The following is a 22,000-nucleotide window of genomic DNA, read 5'->3' on the forward strand; positions in this document are numbered from 1 at the left end:
TGAGACATTTCAGAGCCTTCAGTTTGTAATCTTGATATCTTGAGGTTATCTTGAGATGATTTCGGGGCTTTTAGTGTCCCCGCGGCCCGGTCCTCGACCAGGCCTCCACCCCCATTAAGCAGCCCGTGACAGCTGACTAACACCCAGGTACCTATTTTACTGCTAGGTAACAGGGGCATAGGGTGAAAGAAACTCTGCCCATTGTTTCTCGCCGGCTCCCGGGATCGAACCTGGGACCACAGGATCACATGTCGAGCGTGCTGTCCGCTCGGCCGACCGGCTCCCCGGTCGTTTCTTACGGCAGATCAAAGGAATCAGTTTGTAATGTTTCTTGAGTAAGTTCACGGACTTCAATTTTTAATGTTTCTTGAGGCAGTTCCGTGACCCCGGTTTGTAATGTTTCTTGAGGCAGTTCAGAGGCCTCGGTTTGTAATGTTTCTTGAGGCAGTTCAGAGTCTTCGGATGTTAATGTTTCTTTAGGCAGTTCAGAGGCCTTAGTTGTTAATGTTTCTTGAGGGAGTTCAAAAGCCTCGGTTTCTAATGTTTCTTGAGACAGTTCAGAGCCCTCAGTTTGTAATGTTTCTTGAGGCAGTTCAGAGTCCTAAGTGTGTAATGTTTCTCGAGGCAGTTCAGAGGCCTCGGTTTGTAAAGTTTCTTGATGCAGTTCAGAGGCCTCGGGTTTATTGTTTCTTGAGGCAGGTTACAGGCCTCAGTTTCTAATGTTTCTTGAGGCAGTTCAGAGGTCTCTGTTTGCAATGTTTATTGAGGTAGTTCAGAGGTCTCGGTTTGTAATGTTTCTTGAGACAGTTCGGAGGCCCTGGTTTGTAATGTTACTTCAGGCAGTTCAGAGACTTCAGTTGTTAATGTTTCTTGAGGGAGTTCAGAGGTCTCCGTTTGTAATGTTTCATGAGGCACTTCAGAGGCCTCGGTTGTTAATGTTTCTTGAGGCAGTTCAGAGGTCTCAATTTGTAATGTTTCTTGTCGCAGTTCAGAGGCCTTAGTTTTCATTGTTTCTTTATTAGATTAGAGGCCTCAGTTTGTAATGTTTCTTGAGGCATTTCAAAGGCCTCAGTTTGTAATGATTCTTGAGTCAGTTCAAAGACCTCAGTTTGTAATGTTTCTTTAGGCAGTTCAGAGGTCTCGGTTTGTAATGTTTCTTGAGGCAGTTCAGAGGCCTTAGTTGTTAATCTTTCTTGAGTGAGTTCACAGGCCTCGGTTTGTAATGTTTATTGAGGCAGTTCAGAGGCCTCAGTTTTCATTGTTTCTTGATCAGATTAGAGGCCTCAGTTTGTAATGTTTCTTGAGGCAGTTCAGAGGTCTCGGTTTGTAATGTTTCTTGAGGCAGTTCAGAGGCCTCGGTTGGTAATGTTTCAAATAGCAGTTCAGAGGCCTCAGTTTTTATTGTTTCTTGAGGCAGTTCATAAACCTCCATTTGTAATGTTTCTTGAAGCAGTTCAGAGGTCTCAGTTTATAATGTTTCTTCAGGCAGTTCAGAGGCCTAAGTTTTTATTGTTTCTTGAGGCAGTTCATAAACCTCCATTTGTAATGTTTCTTGAAGCAGTTCAGAGGTCTCGGTTTGTCATGTTTCTTGAGGCAGTTCAGAGGCCTTAGTTGTTAATGTTTCTTGAGGCAGTTCGGAGGTTCTGGGTTGTAATGTTTCTTCTGGCAGTTCAGAGACCTCAGTTGTTAATGTTTCTTGAGGGAGTTCAGAGGTCTCCGTTTGTAATGTTTCATGAGACACTTCAGAGGCCTCGGTTGGTAATGTTTCTTGAGGCAGTTCAGCGGTCTCAATTTGTAATGTTTCTTGTGGCAGTTCAGAGGCCTCAGTTTTCATTGTTTCTTGATCAGATTAGAGGAGTCAGTTTGTAATGTTTCTTGAGGCAGTTCAGAGGTCTCGGTTTGTAATGTTTCTTGAGGCAGTTCAGAGGCCTTAGTTGTTAATGTTTCTTGAGGCAGTTCAGAGGTCTCGGTTTGTAATGTTTCTTGAGGCAGTTCAGAGGTCTCGGTTTGTAATGTTTCTTGAGGTAGTTCAGTGGCCTCGGTATGTAAAGTTTCCTGAGATCGTTCAAAGACCTCAGTTTGTAATGTTTCTGGAGGCAGTTCTGAATCCTTTGTTAGTACTTTTTGTTGAGGCAGTTCTGAGGCCTTGGTTTGTAATGTTTCTTGAGACATTTCAGAGCCTTCAGTTTGTAATCTTGATATCTTGAGGTTATCTTGAGATGATTTCGGGGCTTTTAGTGTCCCCGCGGCCCGGTCCTCGACCAGGCCTCCACCCCCAGGAAGCAGCCCGTGACAGCTGACTAACACCCAGGTACCTATTTTACTGCTAGGTAACAGGGGCATAGGGTGAAAGAAACTCTGCCCATTGTTTCTCGCCAGCGCCCGGGATCGAACCCGGGACCACAGGATCACATGTCCAGCGTGCTGTCCGCTCGGCCGACCGGCTCCCCGGTCGTTTCTTACGGCAGTTCAAAGGAATCAGTTTATAATGTTTCTTGAGTAAGTTCACGGACTTCAATTTTTAATGTTTCTTGAGGCAGTTCCCTGGCCCCGGTTTGTAATGTTTCTTGAGGCAGTTCAGAGGCCTCGGTTTGTAATGTTTCTTGAGGCAGTTCAGAGTCTTCGGATGTTAATGTTTCTTTAGGCAGTTCAGAGGCCTTAGTTGTTAATGTTTCTTGAGGGAGTTCAAAAGCCTCGGTTTCTAATGTTTCTTGAGACAGTTCAGAGCCCTCAGTTTGTAATGTTTCTTGAGGCAGTTCAGAGTCCTAAGTGTAATGTTCTGAATTCTTTGTTTGTAATTTTTATTGAGGCAGTTCAGAGGCCTCAGTTTTTATTGTTTCTTGAGGCAGTTCAGAGACCTCAGTTAGTAATGTTTCTCGAGGCAGTTCAGAGGCCTCGGTTTGTAAAGTTTCTTGATGCAGTTCAGAGGCCTCGGGTTTATTGTTTCTTGAGGCAGGTTACAGGCCTCAGTTTCTAATGTTTCTTGAGGCAGTTCAGAGGTCTCTGTTTGTAATGTTTATTGAGGTAGTTCAGAGGTCTCGGTTTGTAATGTTTCTTGAGACAGTTCGGAGGCCCTGGTTTGTAATGTTACTTCAGGCAGTTCAGAGACTTCAGTTGTTAATGTTTCTTGAGGGAGTTCAGAGGTCTCCGTTTGTAATGTTTCATGAGGCACTTCAGAGGCCTCGGTTGTTAATGTTTCTTGAGGCAGTTCAGAGGTCTCAATTTGTAATGTTTCTTGTCGCAGTTCAGAGGCCTTAGTTTTCATTGTTTCTTTATTAGATTAGAGGCCTCAGTTTGTAATGTTTCTTGAGGCATTTCAAAGGCCTCAGTTTGAAATGTTTCTTGAGGATGTTCAGAGGCCTCGGTTGTTAATGTTTCTTGAGGCAGTTCAAAGTCCTCAGTTTGTAATGATTCTTGAGTCAGTTCAAAGACCTCAGTTTGTAATGTTTCTTTAGGCAGTTCAGAGGCTTTAGTTGTTAATGTTTCTTGAGGGAGTTCATAGGTCTCAGTTTGTAATGTTTCCTGAGACAGTTCAGAGCCCTCAGTTTGTAAGGTTTCTTGAGGCAGTTCAGAGTCTTAAGTTTGTAATGTTCTGAATCTTTTGTTTGTAAGTTTTTCTTGAGGCAGTTCAGAGGCCTCAGTTTTTATTGTTTCTTGAGGCAGTTCAGAGACCTCAGTTTGTAAAGTTTCTCGAGGCAGTTCAGAGGCCTCGGTGTGTAAAATTTCTTGAGGCAGTTCAGAGGCCTCCGTTCTTAATGTTTCAAGTGGCAGTTTAGAGGCCTCAGTTTTTATTGTTTCTTGAGGTAGATTAGAGGCCTCAGTTTCTAATGTTTCTTGAGGCAGTTCAAAGGCCTTGGTTTTTAATGTTTCTTGAGGCAGTTCAGAGGCCTAAGTTTTTATTGTTTCTTGAGGCAGTACATAAACCTCCATTTGTAATGTTTCTTGAAGCAGTTCAGTGGCCTCGGTGTGTAATGTTTCCTGAGGTAGTTCAAAGACCTCAGTTTGTAATGTTTCTGGAGGCAGTTCTGAATCCTCTGTTTGTAATTTTTTTTGAGGCAGTTCAGAGGCCTTGGTTTGTAATGTTTCTTGAGACATTTCAGAGCCTTCAGTTTGTAATGTTACTTACGGCAGTTCAAAGGCCTCAGTTTGTAATGTTTCTTGAGTAAGTTCAGAGACTTCAATTTTTAATGTTTCTTGAGGCAGTTCCGAGGCCCCGGTTTGTAACGTATCTTTAGGCACTTCAGAGTCCTTAGTTGTTAATGTTTCATGAGGGAGTTCACAGGCCTCGGTTTGTAATGTTTATTGAGGCAGTTCAGAGGCCTCAGTTTACATTGTTTCTTGATCAGATTAGAGGCCTCAGTTTGTAATCTTTCTTGAGGCAGTTCAGAGGTCTCGGTTTGTAATGTTTCTTGAGGCAGTTCAGAGGCCTCGGTTGGTAATGTTTCAAATAGCAGTTCAGAGGCCTCAGTTTTTATTGTTTCTTGAGACAGTTCATAAACATCCATTTGTAATGTTTCTTGAAGCAGTTCAGAGGCCTCAGTTTCTAATGTTTCTTCAGGCAGTTCAGAGGTCTAAGTTTTTATTGTTTCTTGAGGCAGTTCATAAACCTCCATTTGTAATGTTTCTTGAAGCAGTTCAGAGGTCTCGGTTTGTAATGTTTCTTGAGGCAGTTCAGAGGCCTTAGTTTTTAATGTTTCTTGAGGCAGTTCGGAGGTTCTGGGTTGTAATGTTTCTTCTGGCAGTTCAGAGACCTCAGTTGTTAATGTTCCTTGAGGGAGTTCAGAGGTCTCCGTTTGTAATGTTTCATGAGACACTTCAGAGGCCTCGGTTGTTAATGTTTCTTGAGGCAGTTCAGCGGTCTCAATTTGTAATGTTTCTTGTGGCAGTTCAGAGGCCTCAGTTTTCATTGTTTCTTGATCAGATTAGAGGCCTCAGTTTGTAATGTTTCTTGAGGCAGTTCAGAGGTCTCGGTTTGTAATGTTTCTTGAGGTAGTTCAGTGGCCTCGGTATGTAAAGTTTCCTGAGATCGTTCAAAGACCTCAGTTTGTAATGTTTCTGGAGGCAGTTCTGAATCCTTTGTTTGTACTTTTTGTTGAGGCAGTTCTGAGGCCTTGGTTTGTAATGTTTCTTGAGACATTTCAGAGCCTTCAGTTTGTAATCTTGATATCTTGAGGTTATCTTGAGATGATTTCGGGGCTTTTAGTGTCCCCGCGGCCCGGTCCTCGACCAGGCCTCTACCCCCAGGAAGGAGCCCGTGACAGCTGACTAACACCCAGGTACCAATGTTACTGCTAGGTAACAGGGGCATAGGGTGAAAGAAACTCTGCCCATTGTTTCTCGCCAGCGCCCGGGATCGAACCCGGGACCACAGGATCACATGTCCAGCGTGCTGTCCGCTCGGCCGACCGGCTCCCCGGTCGTTTCTTACGGCAGTTCAAAGGAATCAGTTTGTAATGTTTCTTGAGTAAGTTCACGGACTTCAATTTTTAATGTTTCTTGAGGCAGTTCAGAGGCCTCGGTTTGTAATGTTTCTGAGGCAGTTCAGAGTCTTCGGCTGTTAATGTTTCTTTAGGCAGTTCAGAGGCCTTAGTTGTTAATGTTTCTTGAGGGAGTTCAAAAGCCTCGGTTTCTAATGTTTCTTGAGACAGTTCAGAGTCTTCGGATGTTAATGTTTCTTTAGGCAGTTCAGAGGCCTTAGTTGTTAATGTTTCTTGAGGCAGTTCAGAGGCAGTTTGTAATGTTTCTTGAGGCAGGTTACAGGCCTCAGTTTCTAATGTTTCTTGAGGCAGTTCAGAGGCCTCTGTTTGTAATGTTTATTGAGGTAGTTCAGAGGTCTCGGTTTGTAATGTTTCTTGAGACAGTTCGGAGGCCCTGGTTTGTAATGTTACTTCAGGCAGTTCAGAGACTTCAGTTGTTAATGTTTCTTGAGGGAGTTCAGAGGTCTCCGTTTGTAATGTTTCATGAGGCACTTCAGAGGCCTCGGTTGTTAATGTTTCTTGAGGCAGTTCAGAGGTCTCAATTTGTAATGTTTCTTGTCGCAGTTCAGAGGCCTTAGTTTTCATTGTTTCTTTATTAGATTAGAGGCCTCAGTTTGTAATGTTTCTTGAGGCGTTTCAAAGGCCTCAGTTTGAAATGTTTCTTGAGGATGTTCAGAGGCCTCGGTTGTTAATGTTTCTTGAGGCAGTTCAAAGGCCTCAGATTGTAATGATTCTTGAGTCAGTTCAAAGACCTCAGTTTGTAATGTTTCTTTAGGCAGTTCAGAGGCTTTAGTTGTTAATGTTTCCTGAGGGAGTTCATAGGTCTCAGTTTGTAATGTTTCCTGAGACAGTTCAGAGCCCTCAGTTTGTAATGTTTCTTGAGGCAGTTCAGAGTCTTAAGTTTGTAATGTTCTGAATCTTTTGTTTGTAAGTTTTTCTTGAGGCAGTTTAGAGGCCTCAGTTTTTATTGTTTCTTGAGGCAGTTCAGAGACCTCAGTTTGTAAAGTTTCTCGAGGCAGTTCAGAGGCCTCGGTGTGTAAAATTTCTTGAGGCAGTTCAGAGGCCTCGGTTCTTAATGTTTCAAGTGGCAGTTCAGAGGCCTCAGTTTTTATTATTTCTTGAGGTAGGTTAGAGGCCTCAGTTTCTAATGTTTCTTGAGGCAGTTCAAAGACCTTGGTTTTTAATGTTTCTTCAGGCAGTTCAGAGGCCTAAGTTATTATTGTTTCTTGAGGCAGTACATAAACCTCCATTTGTAATGTTTCTTGAAGCAGTTCAGTGGCCTTGGTGTGTAATGCTTCCTGAGGTAGTTCAAAGACCTCAGTTTGTAATGTTTCTGGAGGCAGTTCTGAATCCTCTGTTTGTAATTTTTTTTGAGGCAGTTCAGAGGCCTTGGTTTGTAATGTTTCTTGAGACATTTCAGAGCCTTCAGTTTGTAATGTTACTTACGGCAGTTCAAAGGCCTCAGTTTGTAATGTTTCTTGAGTAATTTCAGAGACTTCAATTTTTAATGTTTCTTGAGGCAGTTCCGAGGCCCCGGTTTGTAACGTATCTTTAGGCACTTCAGAGTCCTTAGTTGTTAATGTTTCATGAGGGAGTTCATAGGCCTCGGTTTGTAATGTTTATTGAGGCAGTTCAGAGGCCTCAGTTTACATTGTTTCTTGATCAGATTAGAGGCCTCAGTTTGTAATCTTTCTTGAGGCAGTTCAGAGGTCTCGGTTTGTAATGTTTCAAATAGCAGTTCAGAGGCCTCAGTTTTTATTGTTTCTTGAGGCAGTTCATAAACATCCATTTGTAATGTTTCTTGAAGCAGTTCAGAGGCCTCAGTTTCTAATGTTTCTTCAGGCAGTTCAGAGGTCTAAGTTTTTATTGTTTCTTGAGGCAGTTCATAAACCTCCATTTGTAATGTTTCTTGAAGCAGTTCAGAGGTCTCGGTTTGTAATGTTTCTTGAGGCAGTTCAGAGGCCTTAGTTTTTAATGTTTCTTGAGGCAGTTCGGAGGTTCTGGGTTGTAATGTTTCTTCTGGCAGTTCAGAGACCTCAGTTGTTAATGTTCCTTGAGGGAGTTCAGAGGTCTCCGTTTGTAATGTTTCATGAGACACTTCAGAGGCCTCGGTTGTTAATGTTTCTTGAGGCAGTTCAGCGGTCTCAATTTGTAATGTTTCTTGTGGCAGTTCAGAGGCCTCAGTTTTCATTGTTTCTTGATCAGATTAGAGGCCTCAGTTTGTAATGTTTCTTGAGGCAGTTCAGAGGTCTCGGTTTGTAATGTTTCTTGAAGTAGTTCAGTGGCCTCGGTATGTAAAGTTTCCTGAGATCGTTCAAAGACCTCAGTTTGTAATGTTTCTGGAGGCAGTTCTGAATCCTTTGTTTGTACTTTTTGTTGAGGCAGTTCTGAGGCCTTGGTTTGTAATGTTTCTTGAGACATTTCAGAGCCTTCAGTTTGTAATCTTGATATCTTGAGGTTATCTTGAGATGATTTCGGGGCTTTTAGTGTCCCCGCGGCCCGGTCCTCGACCAGGCCTCCACCCCCAGGAAGCAGCCCGTGACAGCTGACTAACACCCAGGTACCTATTTTATTGCTAGGTAACAGGGGCATAGGGTGAAAGAAACTCTGCCCATTGTTTCTCGCCGGCGCCCGGGATCGAACCGGGACCACAGGATCACATGTCCAGCGTGCTGTCCGCTCGGCCGACCGGCTCCCCGGTCGTTTCTTACGGCAGTTCAAAGGAATCAGTTTGTAATGTTTCTTGAGTAAGTTCAGGGACTTCAATTTTTAATGTTTCTTGAGGCAGTTCCGTGGCCCCGGTTTGTAATGTATCTTGAGGCAGTTCAGAGGCCTCGGTTTGTAATGTTTCTTGAGGCAGTTCAGAGTCTTCGGATGTTAATGTTTCTTTAGGCAGTTCAGAGGCCTTAGTTGTTAATGTTTCTTGAGGGAGTTCAAAAGCCTCGGTTTCTAATGTTTCTTGAGACAGTTCAGAGTCTTCGGATGTTAATGTTTCTTTAGGCAGTTCAGAGGCCTTAGTTGTTAATGTTTCTTGAGGCAGTTCAGAGGCAGTTTGTAATGTTTCTTGAGGCAGGTTACAGGCCTCAGTTTCTAATGTTTCTTGAGGCAGTTCAGAGGCCTCTGTTTGTAATGTTTATTGAGGTAGTTCAGAGGTCTCGGTTTGTAATGTTTCTTGAGACAGTTCGGAGGCCCTGGTTTGTAATGTTACTTCAGGCAGTTCAGAGACTTCAGTTGTTAATGTTTCTTGAGGGAGTTCAGAGGTCTCCGTTTGTAATGTTTCATGAGGCACTTCAGAGGCCTCGGTTGTTAATGTTTCTTGAGGCAGTTCAGAGGTCTCAATTTGTAATGTTTCTTGTCGCAGTTCAGAGGCCTTAGTTTTCATTGTTTCTTTATTAGATTAGAGGCCTCAGTTTGTAATGTTTCTTGAGGCGTTTCAAAGGCCTCAGTTTGAAATGTTTCTTGAGGATGTTCAGAGGCCTCGGTTGTTAATGTTTCTTGAGGCAGTTCAAAGGCCTCAGATTGTAATGATTCTTGAGTCAGTTCAAAGACCTCAGTTTGTAATGTTTCTTTAGGCAGTTCAGAGGCTTTAGTTGTTAATGTTTCTTGAGGGAGTTCATAGGTCTCAGTTTGTAATGTTTCCTGAGACAGTTCAGAGCCCTCAGTTTGTAATGTTTCTTGAGGCAGTTCAGAGTCTTAAGTTTGTAATGTTCTGAATCTTTTGTTTGTAAGTTTTTCTTGAGGCAGTTTAGAGGCCTCAGTTTTTATTGTTTCTTGAGGCAGTTCAGAGACCTCAGTTTGTAAAGTTTCTCGAGGCAGTTCAGAGGCCTCGGTGTGTAAAATTTCTTGAGGCAGTTCAGAGGCCTCGGTTCTTAATGTTTCAAGTGGCAGTTCAGAGGCCTCAGTTTTTATTATTTCTTGAGGTAGGTTAGAGGCCTCAGTTTCTAATGTTTCTTGAGGCAGTTCAAAGACCTTGGTTTTTAATGTTTCTTCAGGCAGTTCAGAGGCCTAAGTTATTATTGTTTCTTGAGGCAGTACATAAACCTCCATTTGTAATGTTTCTTGAAGCAGTTCAGTGGCCTTGGTGTGTAATGTTTCCTGAGGTAGTTCAAAGACCTCAGTTTGTAATGTTTCTGGAGGCAGTTCTGAATCCTCTGTTTGTAATTTTTTTTTGAGGCAGTTCAGAGGCCTTGGTTTGTAATGTTTCTTGAGACATTTCAGAGCCTTCAGTTTGTAATGTTACTTACGGCAGTTCAAAGGCCTCAGTTTGTAATGTTTCTTGAGTAATTTCAGAGACTTCAATTTTTAATGTTTCTTGAGGCAGTTCAGAGGCCCCGGTTTGTAACGTATCTTTAGGCACTTCAGAGTCCTTAGTTGTTAATGTTTCATGAGGGAGTTCATAGGCCTCGGTTTGTAATGTTTATTGAGGCAGTTCAGAGGCCTCAGTTTACATTGTTTCTTGATCAGATTAGAGGTCTCAGTTTGTAATCTTTCTTGAGGCAGTTCAGAGGTCTCGGTTTGTAATGTTTCAAATAGCAGTTCAGAGGCCTCAGTTTTTATTGTTTCTTGAGGCAGTTCATAAACATCCATTTGTAATGTTTCTTGAAGCAGTTCAGAGGCCTCAGTTTCTAATGTTTCTTCAGGCAGTTCAGAGGTCTAAGTTTTTATTGTTTCTTGAGGCAGTTCATAAACCTCCATTTGTAATGTTTCTTGAAGCAGTTCAGAGGTCTCGGTTTGTAATGTTTCTTGAGGCAGTTCAGAGGCCTTAGTTTTTAATGTTTCTTGAATCAGTTCGGAGGTTCTGGGTTGTAATGTTTCTTCTGGCAGTTCAGAGACCTCAGTTGTTAATGTTCCTTGAGGGAGTTCAGAGGTCTCCGTTTGTAATGTTTCATGAGACACTTCAGAGGCCTCGGTTGTTAATGTTTCTTGAGGCAGTTCAGCGGTCTCAATTTGTAATGTTTCTTGTGGCAGTTCAGAGGCCTCAGTTTTCATTGTTTCTTGATCAGATTAGAGGCCTCAGTTTGTAATGTTTCTTGAGGCAGTTCAGAGGTCTCGGTTTGTAATGTTTCTTGAAGTAGTTCAGTGGCCTCGGTATGTAAAGTTTCCTGAGATCGTTCAAAGACCTCAGTTTGTAATGTTTCTGGAGGCAGTTCTGAATCCTTTGTTTGTACTTTTTGTTGAGGCAGTTCTGAGGCCTTGGTTTGTAATGTTTCTTGAGACATTTCAGAGCCTTCAGTTTGTAATCTTGATATCTTGAGGTTATCTTGAGATGATTTCGGGGCTTTTAGTGTCCCCGCGGCCCGGTCCTCGACCAGGCCTCCACCCCCAGGAAGCAGCCCGTGACAGCTGACTAACACCCAGGTACCTATTTTATTGCTAGGTAACAGGGGCATAGGGTGAAAGAAACTCTGCCCATTGTTTCTCGCCGGCGCCCGGGATCGAACCCGGGACCACAAGATCACATGTCCAGCGTGCTGTCCGCTCGGCCGACCGGCTCCCCGGTCGTTTCTTACGGCAGTTCAAAGGAATCAGTTTGTAATGTTTCTTGAGTAAGTTCAGGGACTTCAATTTTTAATGTTTCTTGAGGCAGTTCCGTGGCCCCGGTTTGTAATGTATCTTGAGGCAGTTCAGAGGCCTCGGTTTGTAATGTTTCTTGAGGCAGTTCAAAGGCTTTGGATGTTAATGTTTCTTTAGGCAGTTCAGAGGCCTTAGTTGTTAATGCTTCTTGAGGGAGAGTTTTTTTTTTTTTTTTTTTTTATTTTTTTTTTTTTTTTTTTCTTTCAAAAGCCTCGGTTTCTAATGTTTCTTGAGTAAGTTCAGAGCCCTCAGTTTGTAATGTTTCTTGAGGCAGTTCAGAGTCCTAAGTGTGTAATGTTCTGAATTCTTTGTTTGTAATTTTTATTGAGGCAGTTCAGAGGCCTTAGTTTTTATTGTTTCTTGAGGCAGTTCAGAGACCTCAGTTTGTAATGTTTCTCGAGGCAGTTCAGAGGCCTCGGTTTGTAAAGTTTCTTGATGCAGTTCAGAGGCCTCGGGTTTATTGTTTCTTGAGGCAGGTTACAGGCCTCAGTTTCTAATGTTTCTTGAGGCAGTTCAGAGGCCTCTGTTTGTAATGTTTATTGAGGTAGTTCAGAGGTCTCGGTTTGTAATGTTTCTTGAGACAGTTCGGAGGCCCTGGTTTGTAATGTTACTTCAGGCAGTTCAGAGACTTCAGTTGTTAATGTTTCTTGAGGGAGTTCAGAGGTCTCCGTTCGTAATGTTTCATGAGGCACTTCAGAGGCCTCGGTTGTTAATGTTTCTTGAGGCAGTTCAGAGGTCTCAATTTGTAATGTTTCTTGTCGCAGTTCAGAGGCCTTTGTTTTCATTGTTTCTTTATTAGATTAGAGGCCTCAGTTTGTAATGTTTCTTGAGGCATTTCAAAGGCCTCAGTTTGAAATGTTTCTTGAGGATGTTCAGAGGCCTCGGTTGTTAATGTTTCTTGAGGCAGTTCAAAGGCCTCAGTTTGTAATGATTCTTGAGTCAGTTCAAAGACCTCAGTTTGTAATGTTTCTTTACGCAGTTCAGAGGATTTAGTTGTTAATGTTTCTTGAGGGAGTTCATAGGTCTCAGTTTGTAATGTTTCCTGAGACAGTTCAGAGCCCTCAGTTTGTAATGTTTCTTGAGGCAGTTCAGAGTCTTAAGTTTGTAATGTTCTGAATCTTTTGTTTGTAAGTTTTTCTTGAGGCAGTTCAGAGGCCTCAGTTTTTATTGTTTCTTGAGGCAGTTCAGAGACCTCAGTTTGTAAAGTTTCTCGAGGCAGTTCAGAGGCCTCGGTGTGTAAAATTTCTTGAGGCAGTTCAGAGGCCTCGGTTCTTAATGATTCAAGTGGCAGTTCAGAGGCCTCAGTTTTTATTGTTTCTTGAGGTAGGTTAGAGGCCTCAGTTTCTAATGTTTCTTGAGGCAGTTCAAAGGCATTGGTTTTTAATGTTTCTTGAGGCAGTTCAGAGGCCTAAGTTTTTATTGTTTCTTGAGGCAGTACATAAACCTCCATTTGTAATGTTTCTTGAAGGAGTTCAGTGGCCTCGGTATGTAATGTTTCCTGAGGTAGTTCAAAGACCTCAGTTTGTAATGTTTCTGGAGGCAGTTCTGAATCCTCTGTTTGTAATTTTTTTTGAGGCAGTTCAGAGGCCTTGGTTTGTAATGTTTCTTGAGACATTTCAGAGCCTTCAGTTTGTAATGTTACTTACGGCAGTTCAAAGGCCTCAGTTTGTAATGTTTCTTGAGTAAGTTCAGAGACTTCAATTTTTAATGTTTCTTGAGGCAGTTCCGAGGCCCCGGTTTGTAACGTATCTTTAGGCACTTCAGAGTCCTTAGTTGTTAATGTTTCTTGAGGGAGTTCACAGGCCTCGGTTTGTAATGTTTATTGAGGCAGTTCAGAGGTCTCGGTTTGTAATGTTTTTTGAGGCAGTTCAAAACCCTCAGTTTGTAGTGTTTTTTGATTCAGTTCAGAGGCCACAGTTTTTAATGTTTCTTGAGGCAGTTCAGAGGCCTCAGTTGTTAATGTTTCTTGGGGCAGTTCAGAGGTCTCAGTTTGTAATGTTTTTTGAGGTAGTTCAGACGCCTCAGTTGTTAATGTTTCTTGAGGCTGTTCTGAGGCCTCAGTTTGTAATGTTTCTTGAGGCAGTTCACGGGCCTCGGTTTGTAATGTTTATTGAGGCAGTTCAGAGGTCTCGGTATATAATGTTTTTTGAGGCAATTCAAAAGCCTCAGTTTGTAATGTGCTTTGAGTCAGTTCTGAAGCCATAGTTTGTAATGTTTCTCGAGGCAGTTCAGAGAACTCGGTTGTTAATGTTTCTTGAGGCAGTTAAGAGGCCTCAGTTGTTATTGTTTCTTAAGGTAGTTTGGAGGCCTCAGTTTGTAATGTTTCTTGAGGCAGTTCAGAGGCTTCGGTTTGTAGTGTTTCTTCAGGCAGTTCGGAGGCCTCAGTTTTTATGGTTTCTGGAAGAAGTTAAGAGGCCTCTGTTTGTAATGTTTCTTTTGGCAGTTCAGAGGTCTCAGTTTGTAATGTTTCTTGAGGCAGATCACAGGCCTCGGTTGTTTTGTTTCTTGAGGCAGTTCAGAGGTCTCGGTTTGTCATGTTTTTTTAGGCAGTTTAAAGGCCTCAGTTTGTTATGTTTCTTGAGGCAGTTCAGAGGCCTCGGCTTTTAATGTTTCCTGAGACAAATCAGAGTCCTCAGTTTGTAATGTTTCTTGAGGCAGTTCAGAGTCTTAAGTTTGTAATGTTCTGAATCTTTTGTTTGTAATTTTTCTTGAGGCAGTTCAGAGGCCTCAGTTTTTATTGTTTCTTGAGGCAGTTCAGAGACCTCGGTTTGCAATGTTTCTTGAGGCAGTTCAGAGGCCTCAGTTTGTATTGTTTCTCGAGGCAGTTCAGAGGCATCGGTTTAAAGTTTCTTGAGGCAGTTCAGAGGCATCAGTTTTTATTGTTTCTTGAGGCAGGTTAGAGGCCTCAGTTTCTAATGTTTCTTGAGGCAGTTCAGAGGCCTTGGTTTTTAACGTTTCTTGAGGCAGTTCAGAGGCCTACGTTTGTATTGTTTCTTGAAGCAGTTCATAAACCTCCATTTGCAATGTTTCTTGAGGTAGTTCAGAGGTCTCGGTTTGTTATGTTTCTTGAGGCAGTTCATAGGCCTTAGTTTTTAATGTTTCTTGAGGAAGTTCGGAGGCCCTGGTTTGTAATGTTTCTTCAGGTAGTTCAGAGACCTCAATTGTTAATGTTTCTTGAGGCCGTTCAAAGGCCTCAGTTTGTAATGATTCTTAAGTAAGTTCAGAGACTTCAATTTTTAATATTTCTTGAGGCAGTTCCGAGGCCCCGGTTTGTAATGTTTCTTTAGGCACTTCAGAGGCCTTAGTTGTTATTGTTTCTTGAGGGAGTTCACAGGCCTCGATTTGTAATGTTTCTTGAGGAAGTTCAGAGGTCTTGGTTTGTCATGTTTTTTGAGGCAGTTCAAAGGCCTCAGTTTGTAATGTTTCTCGAGGCAGTTCAGAGGCCTCGGTTTGTAAAGTTTCTTGAGGCAGTTCAGAGGCCTCATGTATTAATGTTTCTTGATGCAATTCAGAGGCCCCGGTTTGTAATGTTTTATTTATTGAATTAATTATTTATGTATATACAAGAAGGTACATTGGGATTGTGAGGATACATAAAATGGTAATTACAATCTTGTAAAGCCACTAGTACGCGTAGCGTTTCGAGCAGGTCCTTAATCTAAGAAAATTTAAGTAGGTAAATACTTGCAAAATAAAAAAAAATGAAATTAGGTACTTTTTGGTTTTGCTTTTAAATAAGGCAAAAGTTTGACAGCTTTTCAATTCACTTGGATGTGAGTTCTATAGACTAGGTCCCTTAATTTGCATAAAGTGTTTACACAGATTAAGTTTGACCCTGGGGATATCAAAGAGATATTTATTTCTGGTTTGGTGATAATGGGTCCTATTACATCTGTCCAGGGAGAGTTTCAGAGCATGGTTTGCATTTAATAACAGGGTTTTGTAAATGTAGTTGACACAAGAGAATGTGTGGAGGGAGTTAATATTTAGCAAGTTTAGGAATTTAAACAATGGAGCTGAGTGTTGTCTGAAAGCAGAGTTAGTTATTATACTGATAGCAGATTTTTGCTGAGTGATGATGGGCTTAAGGTGGTTTGCTGTGGTAGACCGCCATGCACAGACACCATAATTAAGATAGGGGTAGATTAGTGCATAATATAGTGAGAGGAGAGCAGAGTTAGGAACATAATATCTTTTTTTTAGAGAGTATAGCAACTGTCTTAGAGGCTTTCTTAGTTATGTGTTGAATGTGGATGCTGAAGTTGAGTCTCTTCTCTAGGAATAGGCCAAGAAACTTGCCATCATTTTTATTACTGGTGTTAATGTTGTCTATCTGTAGCTGTTTCTTGAGGCAGTTCAGAGGCCTCAGTTGTTAATGTTTCTTGAGGCAGTTCAGATGCCTCAGTTGTTAATGTTTCTTGAGGCAGTTCAGAGGTCTCATTTTGTAATGTTTCTTGATGCAGTTCAGAGGCCTTAGTTTGTAATGTTTCTTGAGGCAGTTCCGAGGCCTCTGTTTTTTCTTGAGGCAGTTCAGAGGCCTCAGTTTTTTCTTGAGGCAGTTCAGAATCTTCAATTTGTAATGATTCTTGAAGGTGTTCAGAGGGCTCAGTTTGTAATTTTTGATGAGGCAGTTCCGAGGCCTCAGTTTGTAATGATACTTGAAGCAGTTCAGAGGCCTCGGTATGTAATGTTTCTTGAGGCAGTTCAGAGGTCTCAATTTGTAATGTTTCTTGTGGCAGTTCAGAGGCCTTAGTTTTCATTGTTTCTTTATTAGATTAGAGGCCTCAGTTTGTAATGTTTCTTGAGGCAGTTCAGAGTCTTCAGTTTGTAATGTTTCTTGAGGCAGTTCAGAGGCCAAAGTTTGTAATGTTTCTTGAGGCAGTTCAGAGGCCAAAGCTTCTAATGTTTCTTGAGGCAGTTCATAGGTCTCAGTTTGTCATGTTTCTTGTGGCAGTTCAGAGGTCTCGGTTTGTAATGTTTCCTGAAGTAGTTCAAAGGCCTCAGTTTGTAATGTTTCCGAGGCAGTTCAAAGGCCTCTGTTTGTAATTTTTCTTGAGGCAGTTCAGATGCCTCAGTTTGCAATGTTTCTTGAGGCAGTTCGGAAACCTCAGTGTAATGTTTCTTGATGCAAGTCAAAGGCCTCAGTTTGTAATGTTTCTTCAGTCAGTTCAGATGCCTCAGTTTTTAATGTTTTTTGAGTCATTTCAGAGGCCTCATTTTGTAATGTTTCTTGAGGCAGTTCAGAGGCCCCGGTTTGTAATGTTTTGTTTATTGAATTATTTATTTATGTATACACAAGAAACTACATTGGGATTGTGAGGATACATAAAATGGTAATTACAATCTTGTAAAGCCATTAGTACGCGTAGCGTTTCGAGCAGGTCCTTAATCTAAGAAAATTTAAGTAGGTAAATACTTGCAAAATTTAAAAAAAATGATAACAGTTACAAGGCAAGAAAAAAAATGAGTGCAAGATTGTAAGTATTTTAAAGCACATAGGTAGCTCAGATTGATTGCAATGACAGCTTGAATGGTAGTTGATAAAAATTGGAAGGCACAATACAGTATATGGCTAGCACATAAAAGAAGACAGCAATGTACACAATGATAAGGTTGTTTGGGTTAAGTACATGAAAATTGGGAGATTGGGTATCACTAGGTACAGAGCAAATTTAAAGCTCAGTGTAGGAAACTAAGAAGATGAAATTAGGTACTTTTTGGTTTTGCTTCTAAAGAAGGCAAAAGTTTGACAGCTTTTCAATTCACTAGGGAGTGAGTTCCATAGACTAGGTCCCTTAATTTGCATAAAGTGTTTACACAGATTAAGTTTGACCATGGGGATATCAAAGAGATATTTATTTCTGGTGTGGTGATAATGGGTCCTATTACATCTGTCCAGGGAGAGTTTCAGAGCATGGTTTGCATTTAATAACAGGGTTTTGTAAATGTAGTTGACACAACAAAAAAAAAAAAACAGAACTCAACCTCTTATCCACTATCTATGACAATCATCACTTCAATGATCAAAATTGCAGATATTTTACAGCACATGATGTAAACAATGTATTAACAGATAATCACAATATCTCTGTAATCAACTTGGACGTTAGATCCCTAGGTAAACACTTCGATGATGTTAGTGCCTTGATTGAAACTATTGACAACAAATTCTCTTTTATTATACTTACTGAAACGTGGTTGAAAGAGGATGCTCTCAACTCTTTAACATGCCTAACTACTCGGCAATTCACAACTGTCGTCAAATTCAGAGAGGTGGTGGTACTGCTCTTTACTACCACCAAGAACTAACATGCTTAAAAATAATTAGAACTAGAGACTGCTGTGGGGAGTATATCTTCGCCAGTTTCAGAGTCAAGGGTGCCGAGTCTGTCCGGTCTGTGGGTGCAGTCTATAGAATTCCTAACACTGATGTGTCCGAATTCAATTCAAACCTTAGAAATCTAATACTAGATAACAGACTGAACAAAAACCATCTAATTATCGCAGGGGACTTTAATATTGACCTCTGCGAGCCTGAACACCCTACTGCTGTTAGCTTCCTCACCTGTATGAATTCCTGCTTCCTCATACCCTTAATCACTAGACCAACTAGAATCACTGATAGTACTGCTACGACTCTAGATCACATCTGGACCAACATAACCTCTCCGCTTATTTCAGGTATAATCACCGATAGCACTACAGACCATTATCCCACATTTCTCTTAACTAACATTATCAAACCACCTCTTGAGTCATGGGAGTTAAGCTTTAGGCTGCACAATGAAACTGCTATAAACAATTTTATAACTGCTGCTGATAATGTCAACTGGGAGTCCGAGTTAGGTAACATAGGGGACATCAACCAAGCAATGCAATCTTTTCTTCAAACAACTCTTAGCCTTTATAACACCCACTGTCCTATGCTTACAAAACAAGTCACAAACAAGAGGCTTAACAATCCTTGGCTTACAAAGGAAATACTTAAATCCATTAACAAAAAACATGACCTTGAGAAGAAGTATAGGTTAGGAACCGTCTCCAAAGAATTCTCAAAGAATTACTCGTTATTGCTATCTAAAATAATTAGACGAGCCAAAACTAAATACAATGAAGATAAATTTACCCAAATAAAGAGCAACATTAAAAAAACTTGGAGCACAATTTCACAAATATTGGGAACAAAGAAGATTTTAAATAACAAACCAACACTCCTGTGCAATAACGTTGGTCAGCTTTCAGCCTCTGATTCTGCTATTGAGTTCAATAGGTTCTTCTCTTCCATTGGGTCATCCCTTGCAAATGATATTCCATCTTCCAGTACTGATGTTAAGGACTATCTTACAGGTAACTATCCACAGTCTCTGTACCTAAAGCCTACTAATTCCACTGATGTCAATGAGATAATCCTTTCCCTTAAAACCAAGTCTAGTGCCCTCGAGGAGATACCAACTTTAATTTACAAAAAAGCCTCCAGATCTTTAGCCCTTGCTATTGCATTGCTCTTCAACAAGTCACTTGAACTCCAAACCTTTCTAGACATTCTAAAAAAAAGCAAGAGTAACCCCTGTCCACAAATGTGGTGATCTCACAGATGTTAACAACTACAGACCTATATCAATCCTGCCTAACTTGTCAAAAATATTTGAAAAACTAATCTACAAGCAGCTTTACTCTTATCTAGCCAAACACAATATACTTAGCTCTTGTCAATATGGCTTCAGACCCAAAAAAAGCACTAACGATGCACTTATTAGTATGATTAACTTGATTCACGCAGCTCTTGATAAAAAGGAGTTCCCTGTTGGGTTATTTGTGGACCTGCGTAAGGCTTTTGACACTGTCAACCACCAAAACCTTCTTCTTAAATTGCATCATTATGGAGTCAGAGGACACTCCCTGCAATACCTCAAATCTTACCTTACTGACAGGCTCCAGTATGTTTCTGTGAATAATACAATTTCTCCCACCCTACCCATCAACATTGGTGTTCCTCAGGACAGCATACTTGGCCCTCTCCTCTTTCTCTTCTACATTAATGACCTTCCAAATGCCTGTTACGGACCCGAGTCCAGTGTCCTAGCACGGAGCAGTGACGATAACGCCATCTGCCAATCTGCTCCCGAAACCCCCTCCAAATGGACGACGCTATCTAGTGAGGACGGGATATACTGGCCACAGGTGCTGGATTCCCGTCTTGATCAGCTCTTAACATAGCCGCTGCTGACCTCTGGTGAGGTGACGCTTAGACAGCAACGCCATCTATGGAGTGGATAGGTGGGCGTTTGTGTCTAAGAATGTAAGTGAGGTGCCCTAGGGTGTCCCTAGTACTGATGACGTGTCTGATTACAGAGTTGACCTGGGACTGCTGGATTGGACGATGGGCAGTCTACCCAAGGCAGCCAAAGTCTCTCCACGTGTTTGCTGAAGAAGCTGTGAGTTGCTCCCGGACGAACACTGCTGAGAGTGTTAGCCTGCCTGTGACGTGGCAGAGTTGGGGAATCGTCGTACCCGGGAGTTGACTGGTGGAAGAGACTAGCCACTGTGGTGCTACATAGAGGAGAGTGATCAGCGGGATCACACGAGGCTCCTGCCTAGGGCTCGCAACCCTAGTATCGGTCGTGGAGTGGCCTACGCCGCGGAGCTGATTGGAACCTGCCAGCTACAGGCTGAATTTGTGGTTGAAGGACTCCATGACGGTGCACCAAGTGGGACTGTGATTTGGCTGGCCTGTGGCCAGGGTAGATTGGCCTAGAGAATCTAAGGATTCATCGTGAGGCCATGAGAAGAGAACCAGAGCTACTCATCTTGAGCACCGTGGAACATTCCGCGTCTTCAGAGGAAGACGATTCTGCGCATTGAATATTTATACCCCCCGTGTGACAGTATATATATTTATTTATTGGTGGTGGTAATTATATATTTAAATTAGTGTACTTGTATCCCTTCCCCTTTAATTTACTTGCGTTACGGAACACATCCCTTGAAAGCCACTACTAACTTGAGGCCGGATACCCAAACTCTAATAACATCAGAGTAGAACCCCAGTTGAGACCCAGTAGGGCCGTAACAATGCCTCCCAACACCTCAAACCAATTCTATTTCCTGACGACACAACCTTCATTTACTCCAGTCCTGACCCCTTGCTCTAAATGCCACAGTAAATACTGAGCTAGAGAAAGTCCATCTTTGGCTAACTGCCAACAAACTCACCCTTAACATTGACAAAACGTTCTATATTCTGTTTGGCAATAAATCCTCTAATCAAATAAATCTCAAAATAAACAATACCCAAAATTGTAACAAATTAGATGGCAAATTCATTGGCATTCTCATCGACCACAAGCTGAATTTCCAGGGACACATTCTAAATATATCAAAAAAAGTATCAAAAACTGTTGGCATTCTTTCTCAGATCAGATATTATGTACCCCGCCCTGCCCTGGTGACTCTCTATTACTCCCTCATCTATCCATATCTCAACTATAGTATCTGTGCTTGGGGTTCTGCTACCCAAAATCATTTACGTCCTCTAATTACTCAACACAAAGTTGCTATTAGGACAATATCCAACTCTAGCCCCAGACATTACTCGGTACCCCTACTCAAATCTCTGAATATGTTAGATATTAAGTCACTGCACATTCTCTCATGTGTATTATACATATATAAAACGCTGAACTGTAATGCCAATCCTGACCTCAAAAGATTCATTGAAGGTTGTAACAGAACCCATGAACACCACACCAGAAATAAATACAGTTTTGGTATTCCTAGAGTACGACTTAATCAAACTAGAAATGCTCTTCAAATCAAGGGACCCAGAATGTGGAATGACCTTCCCAACCATGTTAAAGACTGTACCTCTCTCAACCAGTTTAAGATAAAAACGAAGCACTACCTAATAAATTCCCTGTAACCTACCTTACCCCTCTGTTGTCAACCCATGTCTATTTATTTTTTTTTTCAAAACAACGCTGTTTGAATGTAATTGTCTGTAATAATTTGTAATTGTATTTGTGCTGCTTTTTCAGCCATGTTCCCCCCTCTCTTACCTCTATTTTTATTTGTTCTCAACACATTTTATTCTTTATACCCATTAGTATTACGCTTTAGTCATTAATGTTTTTCCTGCCCGAAACGCTTTGCGTAATAGTGGCTTTAGGCATTGTATGTACTAGTTCTATCTATTAATCCAACAAACTTTGTAAAATCTCTTGTATATATGTACCTTACCTAAAAAACATTTATTTATTATTTATTTACAAGAGAATGTGTGGAGGAAGTTAATATTTAGCAAGTTTAGGAATTTAAACAATAGAGATGAGTGTTGTCTGAAAGCAGAGTTAGTTATTATACTGATAGCAGATTTTTGCTGGGTGATGATGGGCTTAAGGTAGTTTGCAGTGGTAGACCCCCAAGCACAGACACCATAATTAAGATAGGGGTAGATTAGTGCATAATATAGTGAGAGGAGAGCAGAGTTAGGAACATAATACATTTTTTTAGAGAGTATTGCAACTGTCTTAGAGGCTTTCTTAGTTATGTGTTGAATGTGGGTGCTGAAGTTGAGACTCTTCTCTAGGAATAGACCAAGAAACTTGCCATCATTTTTATTACTGGTGTTAATGTTGTCTATCTGTAGCTGTTTCTTGAGGTAGTTCAGAGGCCTCAGTTGTTAATGTTTCTTGAGGCAGTTCAGAGGTCTCAGTTTGTAATGTTTTTTTGAGGCAGTTCAGATGCCTCAGTTGTTAATGTTTCTTGAGGCAGTTCAGAGGCCTCAGTTTGTAATGTTTCTTGAGGCAGTTCCGAGGCCTCAGTCTGCAACGTTTATTGAGGCAGTTCAGAGGCCTCGGTTTGTAATGTTTCTTAAGGCAGTACAGAGGTACTAACATAATAATTACATAATAATGTCTGACGACCTAACGTTTAAGGAGCATAACCAAGCA

General features: G+C 41.4%; 5 protein-coding genes across 5 annotated transcripts; all 5 read right to left on the reverse strand.

Annotated features, from left to right (window-relative positions):
• Positions 1 to 2,483: 2,483 nt before the first annotated feature.
• LOC138361630 (110 kDa antigen-like) lies at positions 2,484 to 3,265 on the reverse strand. The gene is made up of 2 exons (XM_069320856.1): positions 3,092 to 3,265; positions 2,484 to 2,765 (listed from the first exon to the last, which is right to left on the reverse strand). Exons 1-2 carry the CDS (start codon positions 3,263 to 3,265, stop codon positions 2,484 to 2,486), a joined length of 456 nt encoding a protein of 151 aa, XP_069176957.1.
• LOC138361631 (110 kDa antigen-like) lies at positions 3,262 to 4,907 on the reverse strand. The gene is made up of 3 exons (XM_069320857.1): positions 4,752 to 4,907; positions 4,331 to 4,571; positions 3,262 to 3,575 (listed from the first exon to the last, which is right to left on the reverse strand). The coding sequence occupies exons 1-3, from the start codon at positions 4,905 to 4,907 to the stop codon at positions 3,262 to 3,264; spliced, it is 711 nt and encodes a 236-aa protein (XP_069176958.1).
• Positions 4,908 to 6,058: 1,151 nt separating this feature from the next.
• Positions 6,059 to 7,668, reverse strand: LOC138361632 (110 kDa antigen-like). The gene is made up of 4 exons (XM_069320858.1): positions 7,513 to 7,668; positions 7,128 to 7,332; positions 6,716 to 6,900; positions 6,059 to 6,283 (listed from the first exon to the last, which is right to left on the reverse strand). The coding sequence occupies exons 1-4, from the start codon at positions 7,666 to 7,668 to the stop codon at positions 6,059 to 6,061; spliced, it is 771 nt and encodes a 256-aa protein (XP_069176959.1).
• Positions 7,669 to 8,855: 1,187 nt separating this feature from the next.
• On the reverse strand, positions 8,856 to 10,466 carry LOC138361633 (110 kDa antigen-like). The gene is made up of 3 exons (XM_069320859.1): positions 10,239 to 10,466; positions 9,926 to 10,130; positions 8,856 to 9,169 (listed from the first exon to the last, which is right to left on the reverse strand). Exons 1-3 carry the CDS (start codon positions 10,464 to 10,466, stop codon positions 8,856 to 8,858), a joined length of 747 nt encoding a protein of 248 aa, XP_069176960.1.
• Positions 10,467 to 11,832: 1,366 nt separating this feature from the next.
• On the reverse strand, positions 11,833 to 15,811 carry LOC138361634 (110 kDa antigen-like). The gene is made up of 2 exons (XM_069320860.1): positions 15,524 to 15,811; positions 11,833 to 12,093 (listed from the first exon to the last, which is right to left on the reverse strand). Exons 1-2 carry the CDS (start codon positions 15,809 to 15,811, stop codon positions 11,833 to 11,835), a joined length of 549 nt encoding a protein of 182 aa, XP_069176961.1.
• Between the last annotated feature and the right edge of the window lie 6,189 nt (positions 15,812 to 22,000).

The sequence above is a fragment of the Procambarus clarkii genome, unplaced genomic scaffold (assembly GCF_040958095.1).
Source record: "Procambarus clarkii isolate CNS0578487 unplaced genomic scaffold, FALCON_Pclarkii_2.0 HiC_scaffold_521, whole genome shotgun sequence".
In the NCBI taxonomy this organism is placed as follows: Eukaryota; Metazoa; Arthropoda; class Malacostraca; order Decapoda; family Cambaridae; genus Procambarus; species Procambarus clarkii.

Bases quoted from the DNA above. Each gene is read 5' to 3' on its own strand.
- LOC138361630 (XM_069320856.1), bottom strand. From the start codon at position 3,265: ATGAAAACTAAGGCCTCTGAACTGCGACAAGAAACATTACAAATTGAG. The intron at 2,766-3,091 runs GTAACATTACAA...CATTACACTTAG, and splicing joins AAGTCTCTGAACTGCCTGAA to GACTCTGAACTGCCTCAAGA.
- LOC138361631 (XM_069320857.1), bottom strand. From the start codon at position 4,907: ATGAAAACTGAGGCCTCTGAACTGCCACAAGAAACATTACAAATTGAG. The intron at 4,572-4,751 runs GTCTCTGAACTG...ATAAAAACTTAG, and splicing joins AAGGAACATTAACAACTGAG to ACCTCTGAACTGCCTGAAGA. The intron at 3,576-4,330 runs GTAAACTGAGGC...TACAAACTTAAG, and splicing joins TAATCTGATCAAGAAACAAT to ACTCTGAACTGCCTCAAGAA.
- LOC138361632 (XM_069320858.1), bottom strand. From the start codon at position 7,668: ATGAAAACTGAGGCCTCTGAACTGCCACAAGAAACATTACAAATTGAG. The intron at 7,333-7,512 runs GTCTCTGAACTG...ATAAAAACTTAG, and splicing joins AAGGAACATTAACAACTGAG to ACCTCTGAACTGCCTGAAGA. The intron at 6,284-6,715 runs GTACTGCCTCAA...GAACTCCCTCAG, and splicing joins CATTACAAATGGAGGTTTAT to GAAACATTAACAACTAAAGC.
- LOC138361633 (XM_069320859.1), bottom strand. From the start codon at position 10,466: ATGAAAACTGAGGCCTCTGAACTGCCACAAGAAACATTACAAATTGAG. The intron at 10,131-10,238 runs GCCTCTGAACTG...ATAAAAACTTAG, and splicing joins AAGAAACATTAAAAACTAAG to ACCTCTGAACTGCCTGAAGA. The intron at 9,170-9,925 runs GTAAACTGAGGC...TACAAACTTAAG, and splicing joins TAATCTGATCAAGAAACAAT to ACTCTGAACTGCCTCAAGAA.
- LOC138361634 (XM_069320860.1), bottom strand. From the start codon at position 15,811: ATGAAAACTAAGGCCTCTGAACTGCCACAAGAAACATTACAAATTGAG. The intron at 12,094-15,523 runs GCCTCTGAACTG...GAACTGTCTCAG, and splicing joins AAGAAACATTACAAACTAAG to GAAACATTACAAACTGAGAC.